Source organism: Aphelocoma coerulescens, chromosome 2 (assembly GCF_041296385.1).
Source record: "Aphelocoma coerulescens isolate FSJ_1873_10779 chromosome 2, UR_Acoe_1.0, whole genome shotgun sequence".
NCBI lineage: Eukaryota > Metazoa > Chordata > Aves > Passeriformes > Corvidae > Aphelocoma > Aphelocoma coerulescens.
Window position 1 is genome coordinate 64,102,615 of NC_091015.1, and position 20,727 is coordinate 64,123,341.

Genomic DNA, 20,727 nt, shown 5'->3' on the forward strand with positions numbered 1-20,727 from the left:
TGACACAATAGACCCATACAGAATCTGCAGGAATCTTGAATTTTAAGATCATGTATATCAGCACTGCACACCATTTTGAACTTTGACCTCATTATATCACTGACTTCATTATCAGACTGAAATTCTGAGACAGAACTTCAGATCCAGATTGATCACTATTTAACTAAAAGTGGAAAAAGAAAAGACATTAATCCAAATTAAACTGAGGCAGCTGTGAAAATATCCTATTTGTTGGATCTACTGAAATTTTATTTAGTTTATAACATATTTCATTTAAAGTGTTTTTAAAGGCTATTTAAATGAAAGTTTCAGAAGCAACACAAGAGGGAAATAGGAAACTGAGGGGAGGGAGAAGAAAAAATGAAATATAAACTTTGGCAGAATGGCATGTAAAAAGCAGGAAAGCAAAGAAACAGGAGATGGGTAGCTGAACAATTAAAGGAATGGAAGTTGAACAGGAAGAAAAGGGACAACAGTCATCATTGGCAATAGAAGACAAAAGCTTGGAGACTGAGAGAGAATGTCCAGTTTTCGGAGCTAGCAGATGATCATCTCAAGAAAACTCCTTGGTTTCTTTCAGAACTTCTGTGTTGAGAGTAATGAGTCTGCTAGGTCTTATGTCTGTGTGCGCCCAGTTTGGACAAGAGGACCAGCAAGGAACACAAAGGCCTTACTCTTGAAAACTGAATGGTAGATACTCAGGACAGGAATAGCTAATTTCCCTTATATTATTTCCTCAAAATAATACTCCAAGCTTTTTGGGACACTCTGGAGACCCTGACTAGTATAACAATAACATCACCTCCCTACTATCTCTGCCTGCATAATGTAGATCTCCCTTAAAATGTCAAGTTCAAAACTAGCAGAATTAACTGCTCCTTTACCAGATTTTTATATATATTTTTTCCAGTCTAAAAAAAGAGATGAATGACGGGACGAACACCATCATAAGTTCATTTGCAAGCTGAATGAAAACAGAGAAAAAATTGGAAGAACTGTGGCACCAGCACTGCAGTCAAGCATTCAAGTCTCTAACTGCCTGGGACTTACTGAAAACTTTTGGTTTCATCCCTTATTGCCTCAGTTCATGTGTATTCTTTGAGGCATTTTGATTTCTGTAACATTTTCCATTGTACCTTCCTCTTTTATCTTCTTTATCTACCAACCAGATAACACTGTATTTTTAACAGGCATCTCCATTAGGGTATCGACTAAGTGGCTCCCAAGTTCTCTGTTACAAGTCACTGAGACAAGGAGATAGGTAAAGTAGTTATTGATGTTTTCTACTGCCTTGGTAGCTGACACAATTTCCAACTATTTTTGGAGGACGAGGAAAAGAGGGAGTATAAAAATAACAGAATAGGGTCACTTCAGAATCTATGTGCAGGCAACTGCAGCCACTTTCCAGTCCCCCCAAAAATACTGTGGTGAACAAATACAGTTTTCTGGCTATCAGAACTTCACAACTCATCACATTCTTTACAAGGGATTGAAGCTGCAACACCTGTGCTTTTGGGGTGATTGATTTTTGAAGAATTATGCTGGATACAACTGACTAGCAATACATTAATGCTTTCATGGAGTAAGGGAGTCTCAAGGATCAGATTCCAGAGGTATGAGTTAAAACAGAAGGTATGAGTTAAGCCTGTCAAAACTAAGGGAAGACCAAAACCATGCATAATGGGGACAACTTGAACAGAGAGTGGTGGTAATCTTGTTGCTTACAAAATGAGTTGAAGAAAAGCAAGTGGTATAATCCAATAACATAGTACAAACACTAAGTGCTACTTTAAAAAAGACCATGTAATTAAATTATGGAAGTTGCTATCACAGAATTTTATGAAAGCCAAAGGTAAAAGTTAATGCATATGCAACATGATGGTCCTGGTTGCAAAGCCTAACCAAGTTCTTCATTGTAGGAAGTCAAGAGCATCACTTTATGTTTACCTTATTTCATTTTAGTTTGCTAAACACCCAGGAGCAACCACTTCTGAAAACACCTGTGATGTGAACTACTACAGCATTGCTGGGGTTTTAGGAGCTCTCCTGGGTTTTTTTTCTGTTAAAGGAATTTTTCCCATACGTGTTGCTAGGGGGACAAATTGCTGGATACTTAAGAAAAACAAAGACCTAGCCAGTGGGGGTGGGGTGCATCTGGCTACTCTTTTGTTTCACCTGGGTGTGCGGTCAGTCGGTCCCTGGCATTTTGGATGGAGAGGGAGGCTGTTTTGTTGGCTGCTTTTCCTTCTGCCAGAGAAACCCCGGGATCCCAAGCCCGCCTTCCCTACCCCGCTGGGAGCTGGGCTGTGGCCGCCCTGCCCCCGCCGTTGCTTCGAGCCTTCACTAAGTTGTAGCCGTGCTCGCCCTGCCTGCCCAGACCTCCGGGGGGTTCCCCATTTGGATACCTCTCCTCTGCCACCCGGGATTTGTGCTCGTCCCTGCCGTCCCGGCTTGCTGTTCCTAAGGGTCCGGCCGGACACCGGGATCGGCTGCCCAGCGGTTTGTGAAGCCTTTGTCCCATCCCTCCCTGGGATCCCAGGCCACCATTGCTGCGTGCTCCCCGAGCTTGCTCCGGAGCGCCCCCTGCAGCCGCGGGGGAACCATCGCACCTGCCCTGCTCACCGGGAGCCGCCAGCGCCCCTGCCGGCTGCGAGCGGAACTGCACCCAAGGGGAAAGGGCCTGACAGCTGAGAAGGCTGGGACTGGGTCTGGGATTGTTTGCTGTTACTGCCATAGTTATTGTTGTTTGTTTGACTGGTTATACACATATAGATATATAATAGTAAAGAACTGTTATTCCTATTTCCCATATCTTTGCCTAAAAGCCCCTTAATTTCAAAATTATAGTAACTCGGAGGGAAGCGGGGTTGCATCTGCCATTCCAAGGGAGGCTCCTGCCTTCCTTAGCAGACACCTGTCTTTCAAACCAAGACAAGCATTTATTATATTCTTCAGGAAGGCAGAATGGCCTACAGACAAATGTAATTGTGAAGTTTTGCAGTCATTGGTTTCCCTTCATAATTTCAGTTCCCTGATACTTTATTGCATGGAAAAACTAAAATTTCATCTAAAAAATTAAACTTCAAATACTGGTATGTGAAGAGAAAGCTAGAAAGTATGACCTTACTTTTCTGTATGGACTGAAAAAAATGAGAGAAAGCAATCACGTGGACATATCATTTCTTTAATTTAAGCCAGTCTTATAGTCCTGGCTCATGATTTTGAACACTGTTAGGAGTTGTAGTTTTGTTTGTGCTTCAGACTTACCAGTACAATAAATACATTGCTAAGCAGAACATCATCAGAAAAAAATATAAAACATATTTCTAGCAACTAGTTATATAAAATATTTCACCTTTTCTTTCAGATCTTCAAGTAAGTGCAGTTGAATTCACAGAATGCTTGCAAGTTCTATGAAAGTCTGGTCTAGGATCTCTTCACTAAGAGCCTTGTGTATAACCATCCTCATGTTACTGTGTACCTTGAAGACCAACAATCTTATAGAAGGCCAAGAAAAACACAGATATTCAGGGTTAGAACAGAAGAACAGAACTGTTCATTTAGAACTTGTAATGGTCTGGTGGACTCACACATAGGCCGAGGGGCAGGGAGAGGAATCTCTTTCCTTAACAGGTTCTGTAACCTGTGTTGACAGCACTGCTAATATTAGCCCTCTGAAAGATGGGCTACTAATGACAGATTTTCAAGCACTTCAGCTTCTCCTGGAGCAGAAATGAACAGCTCTGGCTCAGAAAAATTGTTGACTGGGGTACGCTGCATGGTTTTTTGTTTGCATTATTTAATGCTTTGGAAGACAAAGAAGACGGCATTGGCATCACATAAGCAACAACAAGCTGTGGCCCACATTCAAACAATTTTATGGGTAAATAAAAAAAAAAATATCCCAACCTTTGATATTGTAGTAAATAAAGGAGAATACATGGATGATCTTGTCGGAATTTAGTGTTCCAGTACTGTTGTCACAGAAGGGTTAAAAGAAATTACATCTATGCATCTATGCAGTCCAAGACACCTGGACTGAAAAGCGGTATTTGTGATCACAGTCAGTGTTGAACCAGTTAAAAGCTTTGAATCTAATCATGTCAGTTGTTTGGAGAAGATTTTGCTAGTACAAAAGCACAGCAGAACAAAGACAGTAAAATATGTCTTTTGAATTTATATTGCTTTCTTGTCTGCACTATTTAAGCATTAGCAAAAAGTCAGCTAAAGTAACAATACAAAACGCAAAAGCATTAATGAAATTAAAATCTTAAAGTGAAAACACTAGAACTTTTGTTTTCTAATTCTTACTAGCATTAGTGAAATATATTCATTTTCAGTTGCAAGATTTTAACTTTGCTGAGTGTAAAATCTATTTTAATGCATTCATTTGCTGTACATTTTTTTAAGTGATTTTTTTTACAATCTATAAGACAAGCTTCTATGTTTGCAATATAAAGTAATTATTTTTATCAAGAAAAAGGTAAATGGCAGAAGGAAAATTTAAATATCCACTTTTTCCAGGCAGAACAACTATCTCATATAATTGCTTCTTATCTCTGTAACAATTTAACAGGAACTTTCACACTTAGTTTAGTTTTTTACACATTCTAGAATCATTCTGGAATCTAGAAGTCGCAAAAAACACCATTATCAGTACCGCTCCAGTTCTGCAATTAATATTGAGGGTTCCAAGGTGAAAAAAGGATTATAAAATGGATACCTGAAGTCAAATTGACAAAGGTTCAATATTTTCTATTGCCACTTCAGAAAATTAATCATGATCTTTTCTGTCCTTTGAAAAATAACCATGTTTTAATTCTAAAAATGTCTTAGTTTCAGTGGCTACCAAGGTTGCTTCCATAACATAATAGTGAATTTGATTTAATCACTTCTCATTTTCAAAATCAGAAATTTGGCTTTACTCTTTTTTTTCACTTTAATGTGGTCTCCTTGTTCCTGTGTTTCATGAAGCTTGCTGAGAAATTCTTGCAAGGAAAGAACATGGATCTCCTGCTCTTCTGAAAAGAAGAGAAAGCACTTCTCTGGTTTATGGGAACCCTATTTCCCCACAGTCCTTCTGCTTCCTGAGCAATGTGGTATGGGCTTATGCTTCAGCAAAGCATACTTTATTCAACATATGATGCCATCATCTCACCTGCTGACAAAAGCCAACAGAGCTGGCTTGATGTAGAGCACAACAGATGGAGCACAGACTGCTGCCTACAGTTGCCAGGACTGTGGTCTCCTTTTGTTGTGACTGAACAATAAAACAGAGTCCTCAGTTTAGGAATCTATCTATAAATTGCTGAGATCTGTGGGTAAAGAGTTCTGTAGAAATGCCTCTAGACTAATAACAGTGTATTTTAATTCAATTGCCATTAGCTACCATCTGTTTACATAATTCACCTGCACTGCAATGATAGTCTAGTGAGACTCTCTGCTACTCAGTATTGCTGCAGAGCTGTTCCTTCTGTCCAATCTAAAATATCAAAAGACCAAAGTGACGAGGCACCAGAAAAAAATTTATTATAAATTAACTAATGAGGCATGCATTTCAAAAGTGTGTTTCTTTAAACCATATTACTACTTCTATGCATGAAAGCTTAAATTGCATTTTGTAATGGTAGAGAAAGAATGCAATTTTAAAATTTAACTCTCAAGATCTACCTAATCTCATTGCATTTGGATTTTTTGAGTGGAAGAAGAGTAGAAGGGAGTCACACAAATGAAGAAAATTAATTACAATTTAACTGTTTTCAGAGTTTATTTTACTTAGGTTAAAAACCTAATGAGGTAAAACATTAGTCAGAGTGAAACTAGATAGGAATTTTTTCTATTGACTTCAATGGACTTTAAATCAGACCCAAAGAAAAGACCCATCTTGCCAGTCCTACTTGACTAACAAGTAGAAAAAATAATACTACAGCATGATACAGGAATAGGGTAGAAATTCTGGTCCTTGATCAACAAAAGCACAAACCCTCCCAGACTTTTGCATCTGACTTTCTCTGTGCTCCAGGATAGACATGTGGTGCATTTCACTCTGGAGCCTAGTCCTTGCCGCACTTACCAGACCTTAGTTAGAAGTGGGTGGAGGGAAGGGGTCCAAAGTGTCAGAAGTTCAGGTGAGAAAGAGGCAGACTGAGTGCCCCAGACAGCCAGTAGATGGAGGAGCTTTCTGCCTTCAGCTCTGAGCAAGGCAAAGAGAAACATATCTGGAAGCTCTACTAACCTGTGGATTTGTCTATATATTCTTGGGATGTTTAAACCAGAACATAAATACTGAAGAAGATTTGGTTATAGCACAAAGATTTTCTTGGGATAGAAAGCCTCCCCATCCCCTCTCCTCAACCTCCTCTGCATACACAATTTTCTTCTGGCGATAAAAGGATGTATCAGTATAGAGCTTTTTAGAATAGCTACTCTGTAACACCTATTTCAGAAAATAGCTAAATTTAGGAAAACCATAAGGATGTGTCCCTGTGAATCCTGACTCTGTGAGGTGGCAATGTTCCTTAACTGCTCAGCATGTCAAAAGGAGGCTCTTCATATGCGTCTGCATTGCTCAGTCTCTGGGTAATGTACAACCAAGACCCAGAAACTGCCTATAATTTCTGAGAAGCTGAAAGAACAGAAGCTTCCTGTGGTCCTGTATTAATGCTTCAGAGGAAAAAGCTGCAGGTGGATGTTCACTCATTGCAGATTCTCATTCTTCAGCATGTGCCTGTATCAGTTATCCTAAATACCTCTGTTATCTGGAGATTTCCTGCTATTAAACTTGACCTTGGAAGGTACTTTGTACATTGTTTTGCTTGAAAGAAAGGTCTTAGAAGAAAACAGATGCTAATCTCAGTAAGCTTGTATCTTAGGTATTCATTCACTAGCAGACATGATTTTGTGCTTTTAATAAAACTTTCAAAAGATCATACTGGTGTTTATTATGCATTGTTGTGATCAGTTTGGTACTAGAAATAGCAGCAAGAAGGATGCAACAGAAAAACAGGAAAAAAAGCAATCTTTAAGTTATCTGTTAATCATCATGACTGTAGCTATAATGGAACCAGTGCCCACCTTACTAACATAACCATGTGTATTCAGCAGATGCAGTACAAGTGGAAAAGTGTGTAACAGGTAATTACAAGCCAGGGGTTGCTGGGGTAGTGCTGCACAGTGCCCTGGGAGCCTTAAACCTTACTAATGCTAAGGGACTTCCACCGCATTACCCAACCTATGTTTATTACAAGATCAGAAACCTAATTTTTGAGCCATTAACCATGATGTACACAGTATGTGTTGTCATTATTGCAGAGAAGTGAATCTGGCATTGACATGCAAAGCATTATAAGAAGGATACTGAAATAAACATTGTTTTGTAAATTTCAGGAGGATAAGGTTCACTAAGACATCTGCTGACATCACATGAAATGTTTTGTCATCCCTTTACCTGCCTGGAAGAACCTATTCCACTAGAGATTTAATTATATATTTAGGAAACAAGATCTGTCATTATCAGTTTTCTTCTGTTCAATCCAATGAAGTGTTCAACACACCATGAACAAGAATGATACTGTACATTTAGATAATGAAGTTATTCTGCCCCTGACATTAACACTAGAGATACTTTCTTGCTCCCAGATTACTTATTCAAGCTCTAAAAAATTAAGTAACTTTAAGGACCTGTAGAATGAAAAATTAATCCACTGAACATTGTATTCTCTTTTATTCTGATGCAACATTGGTTGAAATTGATGGGAATGTTTCTAGTACTTTTAACAGCATTGGATAATGTTCTTAAACATAGAAAGAAGTGCCAAAATCTTAAATAAGAACAATTTTGAAACAATAACTTGAAGTAGACAGGGTTAGTCCTTAGTCTGAACAGCCTGAACTTGTACAGGAGTTTATAGATAGAAAGTTGGAATGTCAAATTCTTCCCTGCAGTGCAAGCAACTCCCCCCATCAACTCAGATCTCACAAAAAATAATGTATCCTTATATCAATTGTGTGTATATTTTAAAGCAAGATTGTTCAGTTTGGAGAAGTTCCCAAATTCATAGAATAAATTTTAAAAAATTAAACAGGAGAAAAATAGTAGTTATGCTAGGAAAGGACACATAGGATCAAGTCCAGTGTCATGATATACTACTATATCATGTATTCCTACTTATTTATTCATCTTTACTGTACTACAACCAGTTTTCTGGATTTAGCTTAATCACTAATTATAAATGGGTCCAGTGAAGTTAAGAACATGACTCTTATTTAAAAGTACTTATGAATGAGATGGGGAGTGGGCTTCTATCTACTTTTACATGAGTTGTAAGTTTGTGATACAGGCTCAACTAAAATTGTGCACCCAAACTCATGTGGGATAAGGCAGAGTTCACAGAGAACTTTTGATAATGAGGAAGCAGCATGAGAGAGAACACTGAAATTTTACAAGCATACTGGAATTGAGCCCAATAATCAGGCAAGAGTTGTCCAAGTTTCTCCAAATAAGATGGGTGACAGACATAGAAAAGGAAGCAATCATGATTTGCCATTTATTATTAAATCTTGCTTTCAGCTTGGTAATCAAGGGAAAAAGATAGCAACAGATATTTTATTGCAGGGTTTTTCAACAGCATCAGCAGTTTCAAACACAGTGTTCATCATCCTGTTCTGGCCAGAGCTCAAGAAACAATAAAGTATCTAAGGCTCTATTTTGATGTACGGTCTTACATCTAGTTAGAAGGTATACATTCAAACCCGTTCACTCGTATTAGATCTGGACTCCAAAAAAAGTAGCATTGAGCTAATTCCAACAGATACCCAACAGTCAATGTCCTGATGGAGACAAATGAGAGTTTTGGACTCCTGAGAATTTAAGCTGTTTTGTAATACAAAATAATGATCTGGCAGAGAAAAGTCTTCTGGAGAATTACTAGCTGGCATAAGGGTTTTTAGATATAAACCACTTTTTATGTTATTTGCATCTTTTCTATTCTAAAAATGAAGAAAATAAGAAAATGGAAAAGTTAAATTATTTTACATCACATGGAGTTTAATAAAAATAAATTTTAAAGTTTCCAGTAATCACCAGGCTTCTGAAGTGGTCAAGAAAGATAGATAAATGTCCCTGTCATATTAATCTCGTTTATCAGATACCTGAACTGAAATTTCAAGAAGCCAAGTGGCATATATAAGATATAAACCATATGGCATAGCAAGAACAGAATGTGTGCTTCCCGATCTTTAACCAGAGCGTGGATATTCCTGCTTTGCCAACAGCTAATTCTTTTCACTCCCAGTTATATATATATATACACACACACACACATACATCCCAAGAACCTGATACATCACAAAAAAAATGTACTGAAGACAAGTAATGCCCTATCACAGCTAACAACCTTTGAAAGTTTTAATGTGAACAATAGCATGTGTCTGTTCTGCAGATTTTTCATTAAAGTACATAGACCAATCTTGAAGAAAAAAAAAGATATTTGAGGAAGTAATAACCCAGAGGTTAAAAAAAATATTGATTAGGAAAAAATGTTTTCTTCATAAAGATAGTATTTCTGTTTTAGCAAAAAGAGTTTATTCTCCAGAAAAAAAAAAGAAAACATGTAAGTATGTTCTTACAGCACACATTTCATTTGTTGTGAGCTTTGTTGAATAATGAGCATTCATCTTACAACCTTCTCTCACCTTACCTATCACACTAAAAGATTTTAAATTCTTCTAGAAAGTCTGTGCCATTTCATTCATTAAGTGGAAAAAAAATTAAACATCAACTTTTTAATACTTTTTTTTCTTTTTTTTTCTTTTTTTTTTTTTTTTCAATGTAACTACCTGCCCTTTGGTGTCTAATACCTTCTTAGAAGATATGACCTGGTAAATTTAGTATGGATTACCACAGACTTATTCACTTCTAATGAGACATAGTTTCTCCTGATCTTTTTCATCTACCTTCAGAAAAGGAAGATAAAAAAAAACCCAGAGCTTGTTTCTGTCAGAGTTCGTTCTTTGGTGTCAGGGAAACATGCTGGGGCTTTTCCTTCTCTGTCTTCTAAGTTTTCACCTTGATCTTGTAAAATATTACAAATAATCCAAATGCATATATCATTCTGCTGTTTTCTAAATTCAAACTGAATAGTCAAATAGTCAAAGATAATGATAATGATTACTTGAGAATATATTTTTCCATCTTTGAGAAATGCATTCAGTGGTACATTTCCAAATTTCAGGAGTCTGGTTGGTGACTTGCAGACTAAGGCAAATGCAAATTAAGAGAGCTGAATCAAGGGCCTTCTGAGGACTTCAAAGGGCTTTGGAACGAGCCTCAAGTTTTTAGGCCATTTCATCACAGATATCAAAATACTTCACAACAATCAGTACATTTCATTACTTCTATTTCATTGATGGGGAAACTGATGTATAAACAGTGAAACAATTCTCTTCCTATCACTTAGTGACTCTGTGGCACATCACAGGATAACAGTCAGCTCCCATTACTTTCCCATTCTGCCATCTCAATCAAATCTTCTCACAGACATGACCTTAGAAAATAATAGTCTTGTTACTGCAGTAATTCTCCTCCCCAAATGACTAAAGTCTGAATTAACATGTTATGTATCACTTGACAGAGGAGATCTGTATACTGATCCTTCAGAACTAGTGCTAGATGTATTAGCAAACCTCCAAAATCCCAGTGTGCTGTACCTGCCACCACCAATTCTCATCGTGGCAGTTCACTTGCATCTTTTCCTACAACCCTTTGATCCTCCTCCTCTTTTACTAATATCAGCTACTTCAAGGGTTAGACAGAATTCAAATGAGATCTTGTGTTGATTTAGAAGTCTGTTTTTTCAGATAGAAATTGTATCTTCTCAACTATGTTCAAAAATAAGTAGTATGCTGTTGTCACCACCATAATATAAATGACTAATTATAATAAGGAGCTGGATGCTTATAAAATAAATAACAAGAGTTATGAGTGCTCCTGTCCTGTTACTTCTAAATCATATAATCTGGTTTAAATGTTGGGGGCTGGACTGTCTGCATGATATTAAATAGTTAAAGGGAAAGCCTGACACTTTGTCATGGAGGAACATTCTTAATAGCTGCTGTTTAACACATGCCATGAGAAAAAGATGCTTGTGAGTGGCCATTAGATAAGCAACAGCAGTTAATTAATAAATGCTATTCTCAAGTGATTCATAAACAATGAAGCAACGAAAAAGAGACAGGTTAACTCTAGTCTTCTTGCAAGCAGGAGAACAAAATCAGTATTTGCTTAATGAAAAAAAGGCTATACTTGAAGCAGGCCATCAAAGGTGGAAAAGCTGTCCTGTAACAAAAGCATAATGCTGGGAAATCAGGAGACAGATATTTTCTTTTTAAATTGCTTAAATTTCCTCAGTTTTTTCACTTGAAAAATGGGAATTTGGTCATCATGGATGCTCCATGAACAAAACAGATAACAGTTTTCAAGCACTATGGGCATTTCCTGGCTTGTCAGTGAACACTACGGAGAACAGTGTTGCTGGTGACCTGTCACTATCACTATTGACAGCAATCCAGACATAGATGAAACTGAGGCTACTTCATAGCACTGTACTATAAAAATCTACTTAAATGAAGTGGGAAGGTGAGGAATGGCATTCTGCTGCTGCAATGCAGGTTTAGCGTGCAACGGGTAGAGAGCCCTTTGATATCCAACCCAACAGCACATGAAAGTGTTATTACCCACAAAATACCTCCTTGGCAGCTGAAGTATGAGAAGAATAACAAAAAACTTATTTCAAATTAAAAAACAATGGCTTTTTTGGAAGGATATCCTATTATTGCCATATGTCAGATGTACTTACCCATATCCATTGTTGAGAGTGATTATCTTATTAACATTTGCATACTATAACCACATGGTGTAAGAATGCTGTGTAGGAACACTGTTAAAAGCTATATGGCCTATTTTTTATGAAATAATATTTTAAGACTTCTGGAAGTGAATCACTTCTTTAGTAGGGACTTTAGCAGGACTGCTAAAATTCGTATTTTGTTTCCATGTAACAGGTTGGTGGATTGTACAGCATTTTTTAAATCCACAGCCTTTGGACAACATAATTCATTCATGGGACATCTAAATTTGCTGAAATATGCTAATACATCACCAGACAGAGGCCTCCGGTACTACCCCAGAAGGCTTTGTGCCTTTGCATGCTTCTTTTTGTCCTTCCTGGACATGAAAAATCTCAGCATAATGCAAAACACCCACCAGACAGACAGAACAATTATCTTTGCATCATTTCAGTTACTTAAACCTGCAAATTCAGAAGAAGGCAATACCTCAAGACAGTCTATAGCAACCACCTTGGGAATGGGGATTCTCTTGGTGGTGCAACCTGTAACAAGAATATAGATAGAAATGTTTTGATAATTCAGTAATGAAAAGGACTCCATTATGCCAGTTGATCTTAATGACCATGAAAAACAGTTCTATTGAGATCCCATCGTAAGACAGATAATGTATAAGAATTATCAAAACCTAGACTGAAGTTCTAGAACTTAGGATACTGGATTTTCAATTTCAAATTGCAGAAACTTTGATAAAACTATAAAACCCTAGAGTCAAGATTTGGGGTCCTACCTAATATCTCTTTTCTTTTAAGAACTGGTTTCACTTATAGACAGCAGTTCTCAATAGATAAGAAGGAAGTAAAATTGCTAAAAACCAACAAAACTTAATATGAACATGGAGATTAAATTTAAGATTGCTCTTGAGACTCTTTGACCAAATACTATACTAAGGTTGTTCTAATCATTATGTGTCAATTTTAAATTAGATCAAATCAGAGTGCTTTCTTTGATGAGAATGCTAATTACTCAACTTACGTTTATGTTTGACAATGGAATGTGACTCTAACTGAGAACAAATGCTACTGCTGCTTTAAAAGAAAGAAACTAAGGAATACCATCTTAGAGTAGCATATATAAATGGGAAGTGGGAACTCTTAAAAGAATAACAGGGACTCTACAACAAGACAACAAAACATAAAATATCCTTGAGGAAAACATGCAACCATCCATTTTAGGTTTATATATACCTATAGACTTTCATCTTTATATTTTATTTCAAAGAGAAAAAAATCAGTGGCAGTAACTTAAATTTGGGAATGAAAACCTAGGAACACAAGAAAAAACAGATGGAGCACAAAAAAGAAAATAAGTCAACGTTAGAAGAATTAAAGACAAGGAGTATTTTGATTATTAGGAAGGAGAAGGAATCCCCTAAGTGGAATGCCAGTTGAAAATGGTAGAGTTGTTCACAACAATAACATAAACATAAAAGGAGTGAGTAGGTTTCATTAGTTTAAATTAATAGAGGCATGTCCCACCAAGCAAGTTAACAGAGATGGTAACAAATTTGAGGTATAGCAAACAACAGTCACAAAAAATTATTTGTAGGATGTAAAACATCTTTTGTGAAACAATCAATGCATCTTTCTATTTACCTTAACAAATAACTAAGAAACTATTTTATGTTAGACTACAAGTAGTTACATGGGGAACAGAAATCCTTGAATACAGAACTTTCAGAAGTTGCTGACATGATTCCATGGTGGACATAATGGAGGGATTCAAAGCTAAGAAAAATTTTAGTTTGCCATAGGGATAAGAAAATAACAGTATGTACCAAGTCCTGCACTATTAGACTGAAAGCTTGCTTATCAAAACTGGTAGAGAACTAGAGCAGAGCAGTTTAAAACAGGAAAAAAAGAAAGAATTTCTTTAAGTGGAAGGCGGACAGCTTTTGGGTTTCATTTTCTCAGGAGATTTTGGAGGTACATAGTGTTAACAAGTCAAAGAGAGACAAATTCATCAATAGCAGGTTTGTTAACAGATACCAGAAGGAGCAGTGAGGGACATGTCTTCTAACATCCCTTATTCCATGCCAATAGATGCTAGGATAAGACAAGGGAGTGAAGCTCAGAGGTATGTGCTCTCCCCAGACTGCATCCTATCACTGTGGAAGACCAAGCACTAAGCTAGACGGACCACTGTTCTATTTCTTTTGTATTCTTGATTTTTCTAGCAGTGAGTGTAACTGCTCTTGAAATGACTTATCAGAAGTGCAGCGAGTTTTGTGTAGTTGGAAATGTTATGTCAAAGTATGTTTTCTTTTTTGAAAATGGTACAAAGAAGAATTAATTCAGGTAAATCTCATGGCCCATGTTAGGGAGAAGTTCAGATTAAATCACAGCACTATTCCCATCTGGCTTCATAATCTACAGTTCTATGAAATGTTCTCATAGCATAATAATTTTTCAATTTCAGACTTTCTCCTTCTCTACAAGATCCTTTTTATGTTTAACTATAAGGTTTTTAGGAGGATCCCTTACTACCTCTCCCTTTATAATAGCCCTTGTTTATTTTTAATAAATGGCTTTATGTTGTTTGCTGGGGTGACCCAGCCCACTGCGGGGCTGGGGCCCCGTGATGCCAATCAATCCCAGCCCCTCCCCTGGATCGAGTTCCCCGAAGAGGCAGACTCAGAGGGTGGGTTGAGGGGCGGCTCAGAAGCCTAAGCCGCACCCCCTCGGCGGTGCCCGGGTACAAGCCGCCTCCCCCAGTTCGGGAAAATTCTCGGTTACTCGGTTGTTCATTGGTTCTCTGTTATAACTCCCGCCTCTCGGTTCCCCCCCCACACCCCCCGTGGTTCTTGTTACATTGTATCCTCCCCCGGCTTGTAATTCATTGGTTGTTTTCCCCTTTCACCGGGGTTTTCAAATTCCCTATAAAACTGAGGATAAAGCTCCGAGGAGCTATCCCATCACAATCCCGTCGCATACCATGACACCCGATTCCAGCTTTCCGAGCTTGTTCGGGTTGCGAAACTTCTAACAAGAAACCTGTTCGAAGGCAGACCTGAACAGCCTCTCTCTTCCTTTGTCTCCTAGCTAACGTGAGCCGATCTCATCGGCTCCTGCCGCGTTCCCTCTGCCGAGAAGCCAGCTAGCTAGCCCAGCAAGTAGCTCTTTTCCTGATGCCGAAGTCACTTCTGCGACGGGCAGAAGTAGCGCAGCTGGACTCCCTCTGACCTGGGGCACACCAGAGTTGGTGCCTCGAGCACCAAACGCCGCGTTAGTTGTTTACTGTGCTTCACGTTTTTTCATTTTCTTTGTCTGTTCTACACAGCACAAGTAGGTATTTTTCAATAAAGACTGCCTGAGAGCGAAGACAAAGAAAGTGAGCAGAAGAAAGACAGATAGGGAGGGAGGATCAGAGGAAGAAAGAAAAGACTGAGGAGAATGTTAGTCCTGAAAGATTTGAAAATAATTCACTGTAATTTGAGAAAGTCTTTAAACGTCAACGAATAAAGATCAACTATTTTAACAAATCTGTAATAATCTTTCTGCTATTGTTACCACTCTCATTTTTATAAAAATAGCTGATCATTTAAACTTAATTTAAATACACTGTCGTGGTGGAACATAGTGGTAATGCATACTTCCATTTCTTACCTTGCCTTTTTGATGATATTGTAAATCACATAGGGGTTATCTTCAGTGCCAATTGAAGAAGGCAGTTACTGTGATGCCCATATGGTACTACTATGTTTTAAATTTATAATTGAATTTTTTTATAGTCATTGTTCTGATACATATTTCAGGAAGAAATGTTCTAAATAAATTTTAGTTATGGACTAAGAAGAAAAAAACTAAGCAACTGCAAAACAATATAATGCTAGCAAGTCAAACAGGATTGTTAGTAAAGTGCAAAGTTCCTGAACATATTCAAGATTATAATTATGTAAGCCGTGGTGCAAATTGAAAGTGTCTTACAGAAATAATTATTTGATTGCAATGATAAAATAAGAAAAGTCTTTGCAAATTTATTTCTACAAACAAACAGAAAGAGGAAAATCTTTGAACTTCCATTCTACTGACACTGACAACATTATCCATGTTTTATAGAGCAGAGTGGTTTTAAACACTATTAACTTACAGGCACCACCACCTATTTTTTTTTTAACTGAAGAAGTGGTGGTGAGAGTGGTGAGAGATAATCCAGCTGAATTTTTTGTTGGATTAATCAGTCCTACTTGAAAGCAATTGAGAGCTTTTGGAGACTGAAATACAGTAATATACCAAAGGATACTTGTTATGTTTCACAGTAGTCAGAGAGAAAGTGTGTTAAAGCAAGAGAGAAAAATTTTAACACTATTTGAACTCTGAATGTTGGTCAGGGTCCAAGTTTTAATGCTAATTCTGATTTCTGTGTCAAAAAAAAAAAAAATCAGAAATTCCTGACAGACTTAAATCTTTAAAATTCAAACTGGCTGGTATGTCAGCATCCTGTTAGAAATGCCCTGTAGAATTCCCATCAGCTGGAAGCTCTGCATTAAAATAGGCATTAAGAACATTAAAGGCATTATGGTATGGCAAAAATATTTATTTAAAGACTTATGAAGTGTGCTATTTTTGGTGAACCAAGTTAAAACTAAGTGATAAAGCACAGCCACCTATCACGTGAGATGAATCTGAGCCTTCAAAGCATCCATAATCTCACCAGAGATCCCAAATCTCTACCTCTTGTACAACTAATTTAACCCAGACTTCAGTTCTGTGTGCTGGCAGACAGTGAAAGAGAGGGTTTTAAGGTTAGGACAGAACATTTACTTCCCCTAGGCAGTGCTATATTTCCCACTTATGCTCAATTATGCTTAAGCTTTTTTTCTCCAAAGGTTGATGGGATGTCTCAGGCCCAAATTTGTAGGATGCTGAGTACTTTGTGAGAGGGGCTGAAAGATTTTAAAACCTATTAATGTCATTGCCTCTAGATGATTTTCAGCTCTTCTGGAAGGTGGGTGTGGAATGGGTGGCAGAATCAGATGCCAACATATTAAATTTTCCTGACACAACAAAAAACTATATTCATGGCAGATCAAATTCATACCTTAAGTCTAAACAACAAAAGAATTAGTTTTGCACCATTCTGCCTGAAATAAGCAGCACACTATAAGTAAATCACATTGTTTATACAACTTATTCTGTGTGCAATGAAAACAAGAACATCTGTTCCTTGACAGCTGTTTGTGAAAAATGAACAAATGTGCATTGTTAGCTGTTATAACAGCCAAGTTTATAAGATCTGCCATCCTTTCCCTTAGACTCTGTTTTTCTTGGCACTTAAAAAGTCAGTTATTAATGTTCTTTCCAGTTTAAAAAGTGACACAAAATATCTGTTGATGTCAGAAAAAAAAGGGAAAAAGAAGAAAAGAAAAAAAAAGAAAAAGAAAAAAAAGTTAAGAAAAAAAAAGGAAAGAAAAAAAAAAGAAAAAAAAGAAAGGAAGAAAACAAACCCTGTAGCCCAAATCCTCTATCAAGGTTTTTTGTTCCCCAAAAGCAGGAGAAAAAACTTCACTGGAAAAATTTCCTTTCACAAGATATACACCGTTACAAGTAACAGAAAATATAGCTTGTACATTACATATTAAAGGACAAATCCTGGCTCCATCGACAGCAATGGTACATTTTTTCATTGATCTGAACAGAACTAAGATTCAAGAAGGACTGAATGGGCCTATAATGAGCAGCATTCTGGGTAAGCCATGCAGCTGTCAGCAAACACCTCTTACAGTCTCTTACTTAAGTTTATTTTCATCTTGAAATCAGTTTAATTTCTTGCCAGCAAGATTCTTCTGAGGACCAAGCATGCCTGGCACATGGGCATCTACTTCTCATTTCCAGCCTAAATGCACTGAAAATAGCTGATACTTATTTGATCTCATACCTTTTACTTTAATAGTTCTTCTTCCTCTTCAGATGTCTTTTATTGTTAGATTGAAGTTGCTGAGCCCTTCTTTTTATCAGTCTTCTCCAACAGATCAGATCCTAAAAGTGGTTCTTTGGCCCCTTCCAGTTTCAACTAATTTTTTTTTTTTTTTTGTAACAAAGGTAACTCCAATTTTACAATTATATCTAGGTGTGGTCTCAACAATATTTTGTACAAGGCAGCCAAACATCTCTTTCTCTGTAGATATCCCATGGCTTATATGGCCAGGATGACATTTACACACTTCTCCACCATGGCACCTTGATAGTCCATAACAAACCATAAAAAAGATACTTTCTTATATCATTTGGAAATTAAATTTATTCAGGATAGCTATTTTTATATGTTCTGAAACTGAAACTGGTAACTTTTATAGATCTCTCTCTCACCCCTGTGTGCAGCTTTCAGTGTGATTTTAAAGGACAGCTCTAGCTCTTCTCAGTTAAAATTCTGGCAATTAATTTCTAAAGGCTTGGCAATTATATACATTATTTTCATAGCCAAGGTGATACTCTTTGCAATTAACTGTATGGCCTTAAGGTTTTCCAGTGTGGTATTATACAATTCATCTTTTATTGCCAAAGGTGATCTGCACTGCACATTTTTTAATTTGTGGCTTGGAACTCAAGGACACATAACACTTTAGCTCCACCTTAGATTTTAAATAGCTCCAAAGGCAAAACCCAAATGGTAAAATGTTCTGCCTATTGCTTTTTAGCTTTGATTCTGTTTTTAACATATAAAGAAAGTAATTTGTGTGCAAGCAAGACATTCAAGTCTTATTTTATGCTTTTAAAAGTCAAAATGCAGCAGCTTCTAAAATTGTAGAAGACATTTAGGCTTTCTGAAATCCTTCTCCTGACACTAGTGTGGGCCATTTCAATATTGATGATTAAGAAAAAAGGACTAAGAGGACAGAAGCTGCTACATGTAGGATCTAATGGAAACTGGAGCTGTGCTCGACCAGGTGCTGCTCGGATGGATGACAGTAAAAGGGCCTGATCCGGGAGCACTGGCAGTGCTGTGCACAAGTGGCAGCAGGCAGGCTGCCAGTGGCTCTGGGCTTCAGCTACACCCGAACCCTCGCTAATTAGGGGTAGCTCACCAAGCACTGCAGTGGCTACCTTCAGCCTCATCACAGCTGGGCGTGCCATGGAGCTGGGAGATCATGCTGATCTCCCTGAAAGAATCATGGATTTCAGCTTAAAAAAGCATCTCGCAGCTAAGGAGGGCGGAGAGGCAACTTGCGTCTGCCTTCCGTTTTGTACGGCATCGCCACCATACCTCCAGCTGGGCTGAGGGCGGGAAGAAAAAGGGGGGGTGGGGGGGGGGCCGAAATCTTTTCCCTCCGAAACTACATTTCCCAGAGTGCCTCCGCCTCGCCGGCTTCCTGCCTCTCACATGACAGCTGCCTGGCCGCGCCATGGCGGAAGCCGAGGAGAAGGTAGAGAGTGTCAGTGCACTGTGGCCTCAGCGTCGAGGAGCGGGGCTTAGAGCGGGACGGCCGAAGCGTGGGGCCGGGCCGGGGGCGCATGGGAGTGGAGGGGCGGAGGGACAGTGCCTATGCCAGGGGGCAGAGACCGGCAGCCAGCCCTGCAGGGTGCGGGGCCGGCGGCGACAGCCTCGGGACAGCCTTCGGGATAGTCTCGCTGCGCCGGGGCGGAGGAGGGAAGATGGAGGCAGGGGAACCTGGGTCTGGCCGGGAGGGTGGGTTTAGAAGTGCATATGGCACCTTTGTGGAGCCAGGATTAAAGAGCTGGAGGTTCTCTACGGAGTGACATAGGAAGACATGACCAAGTTCATCTCAACAAGGGGATTTTTTTCTGAGACAAAACTTGAGGAGTTTCTTGCTGTTGTGCCCTAAATCGGGTGTTCTAAAGCTCCCCGTCCCTAGGTTGCTCCTTCCCAAGAAAAAAAAAATAAAGCAAAAATGCACTTCCTGGCCCTTTCAGGTACTTTCTAAATGTTTCTTTGCTGAGCCAGCATTTGGACAGACAGCTGAGCTATGCGATCTTTCTCTGTCTTGCATGCCTAGAAGTGGGAGAGTCTTAGAATTACTTCAAAGTAACTGGCAAAAGTTAGAGATTGGCATCTGGTTTCCACCTTCCCTGCTGACAGAGGTTTGTTGGGAGGGCTTGGCTTCCTTGGGGGAGGCTTTTTTCCCAGGATTGGTGAGTTTGTAACTGTGGCAGCCTTTGGAAGGATAAAAAAAACTCTGATAGCCTGTGTTTTGCTCTCTTTGGACTATGATAGGAGAGTTACCTTACTCATTTCAGTCTATTTCCTGTGGGCAGCATGCACACCTCTACTGAAAGAGATCTGTGTGTTGTGCATGTGTTTCTTTAAAACTCGAGTTTTGTGGTTTTCACCTTCTGTCAGGTTTATGTTATGGGCCTAAACGTGTACTATATTACATTTGATGTTTGTAAAAGCAAAGGAAGGGAAAACCCCATACCCACCAAACTGGAAAGCCTGCTTAAGAATTTTTTGAGAAGTTATGTTGGATCTGTTAAGTGAAAGATTATAATGGTGAGAGATTACTTCACATTTCTATGGTTTCCTCATCTGTGTTCCCTTACTGCATTCTTTGGCTACTTAAGCAACAGGATTTGTCAGCTGGCTGAAGTATACTGCTGATTTTCCCCTAGAGTCTGAGACCCAGCAGTGACTGCTATTCCTACACGATTTTGGATTCTACTTGTCTACAAATCCCTCTTTAGGGATTTCCTTTCCACAGTTACAAGGCTCCTAAAAAGTAGAAGTGGAGGATAATCCTCTCAGTTCATGCATTTGGAGGGAGGGGAAAGGAACCTAACAAAACCCAGGGCAATCATAACTACAGTTTACTGTTCCAGTTTGCCTAAGCAAGTGGGAAAACTCAAGCAAAAAGCTTTTCATAGTAAG

At 38.5% G+C, this 20,727-nt stretch overlaps 1 protein-coding gene across 2 annotated transcripts in view; it reads left to right on the forward strand.

The window, feature by feature from the left end:
- The first annotated feature begins 19,204 nt into the window (after positions 1–19,204).
- The window catches only part of VPS41 (VPS41 subunit of HOPS complex), a 122,543-nt gene continuing 121,020 nt past the window's right edge, over positions 19,205–20,727 (forward strand). The window contains exon 1 of one of the 2 annotated variants that reach the window (XM_069007822.1): positions 19,205–19,267. In XM_069007822.1, coding sequence (XP_068863923.1) covers positions 19,247–19,267 — 21 coding nt within the window. In that variant the 5' untranslated portion in view covers positions 19,205–19,246. Of the gene's footprint in view, positions 19,277–20,727 lie in introns of both variants that reach the window. The other variant, XM_069007821.1, reaches the window with a different exon arrangement.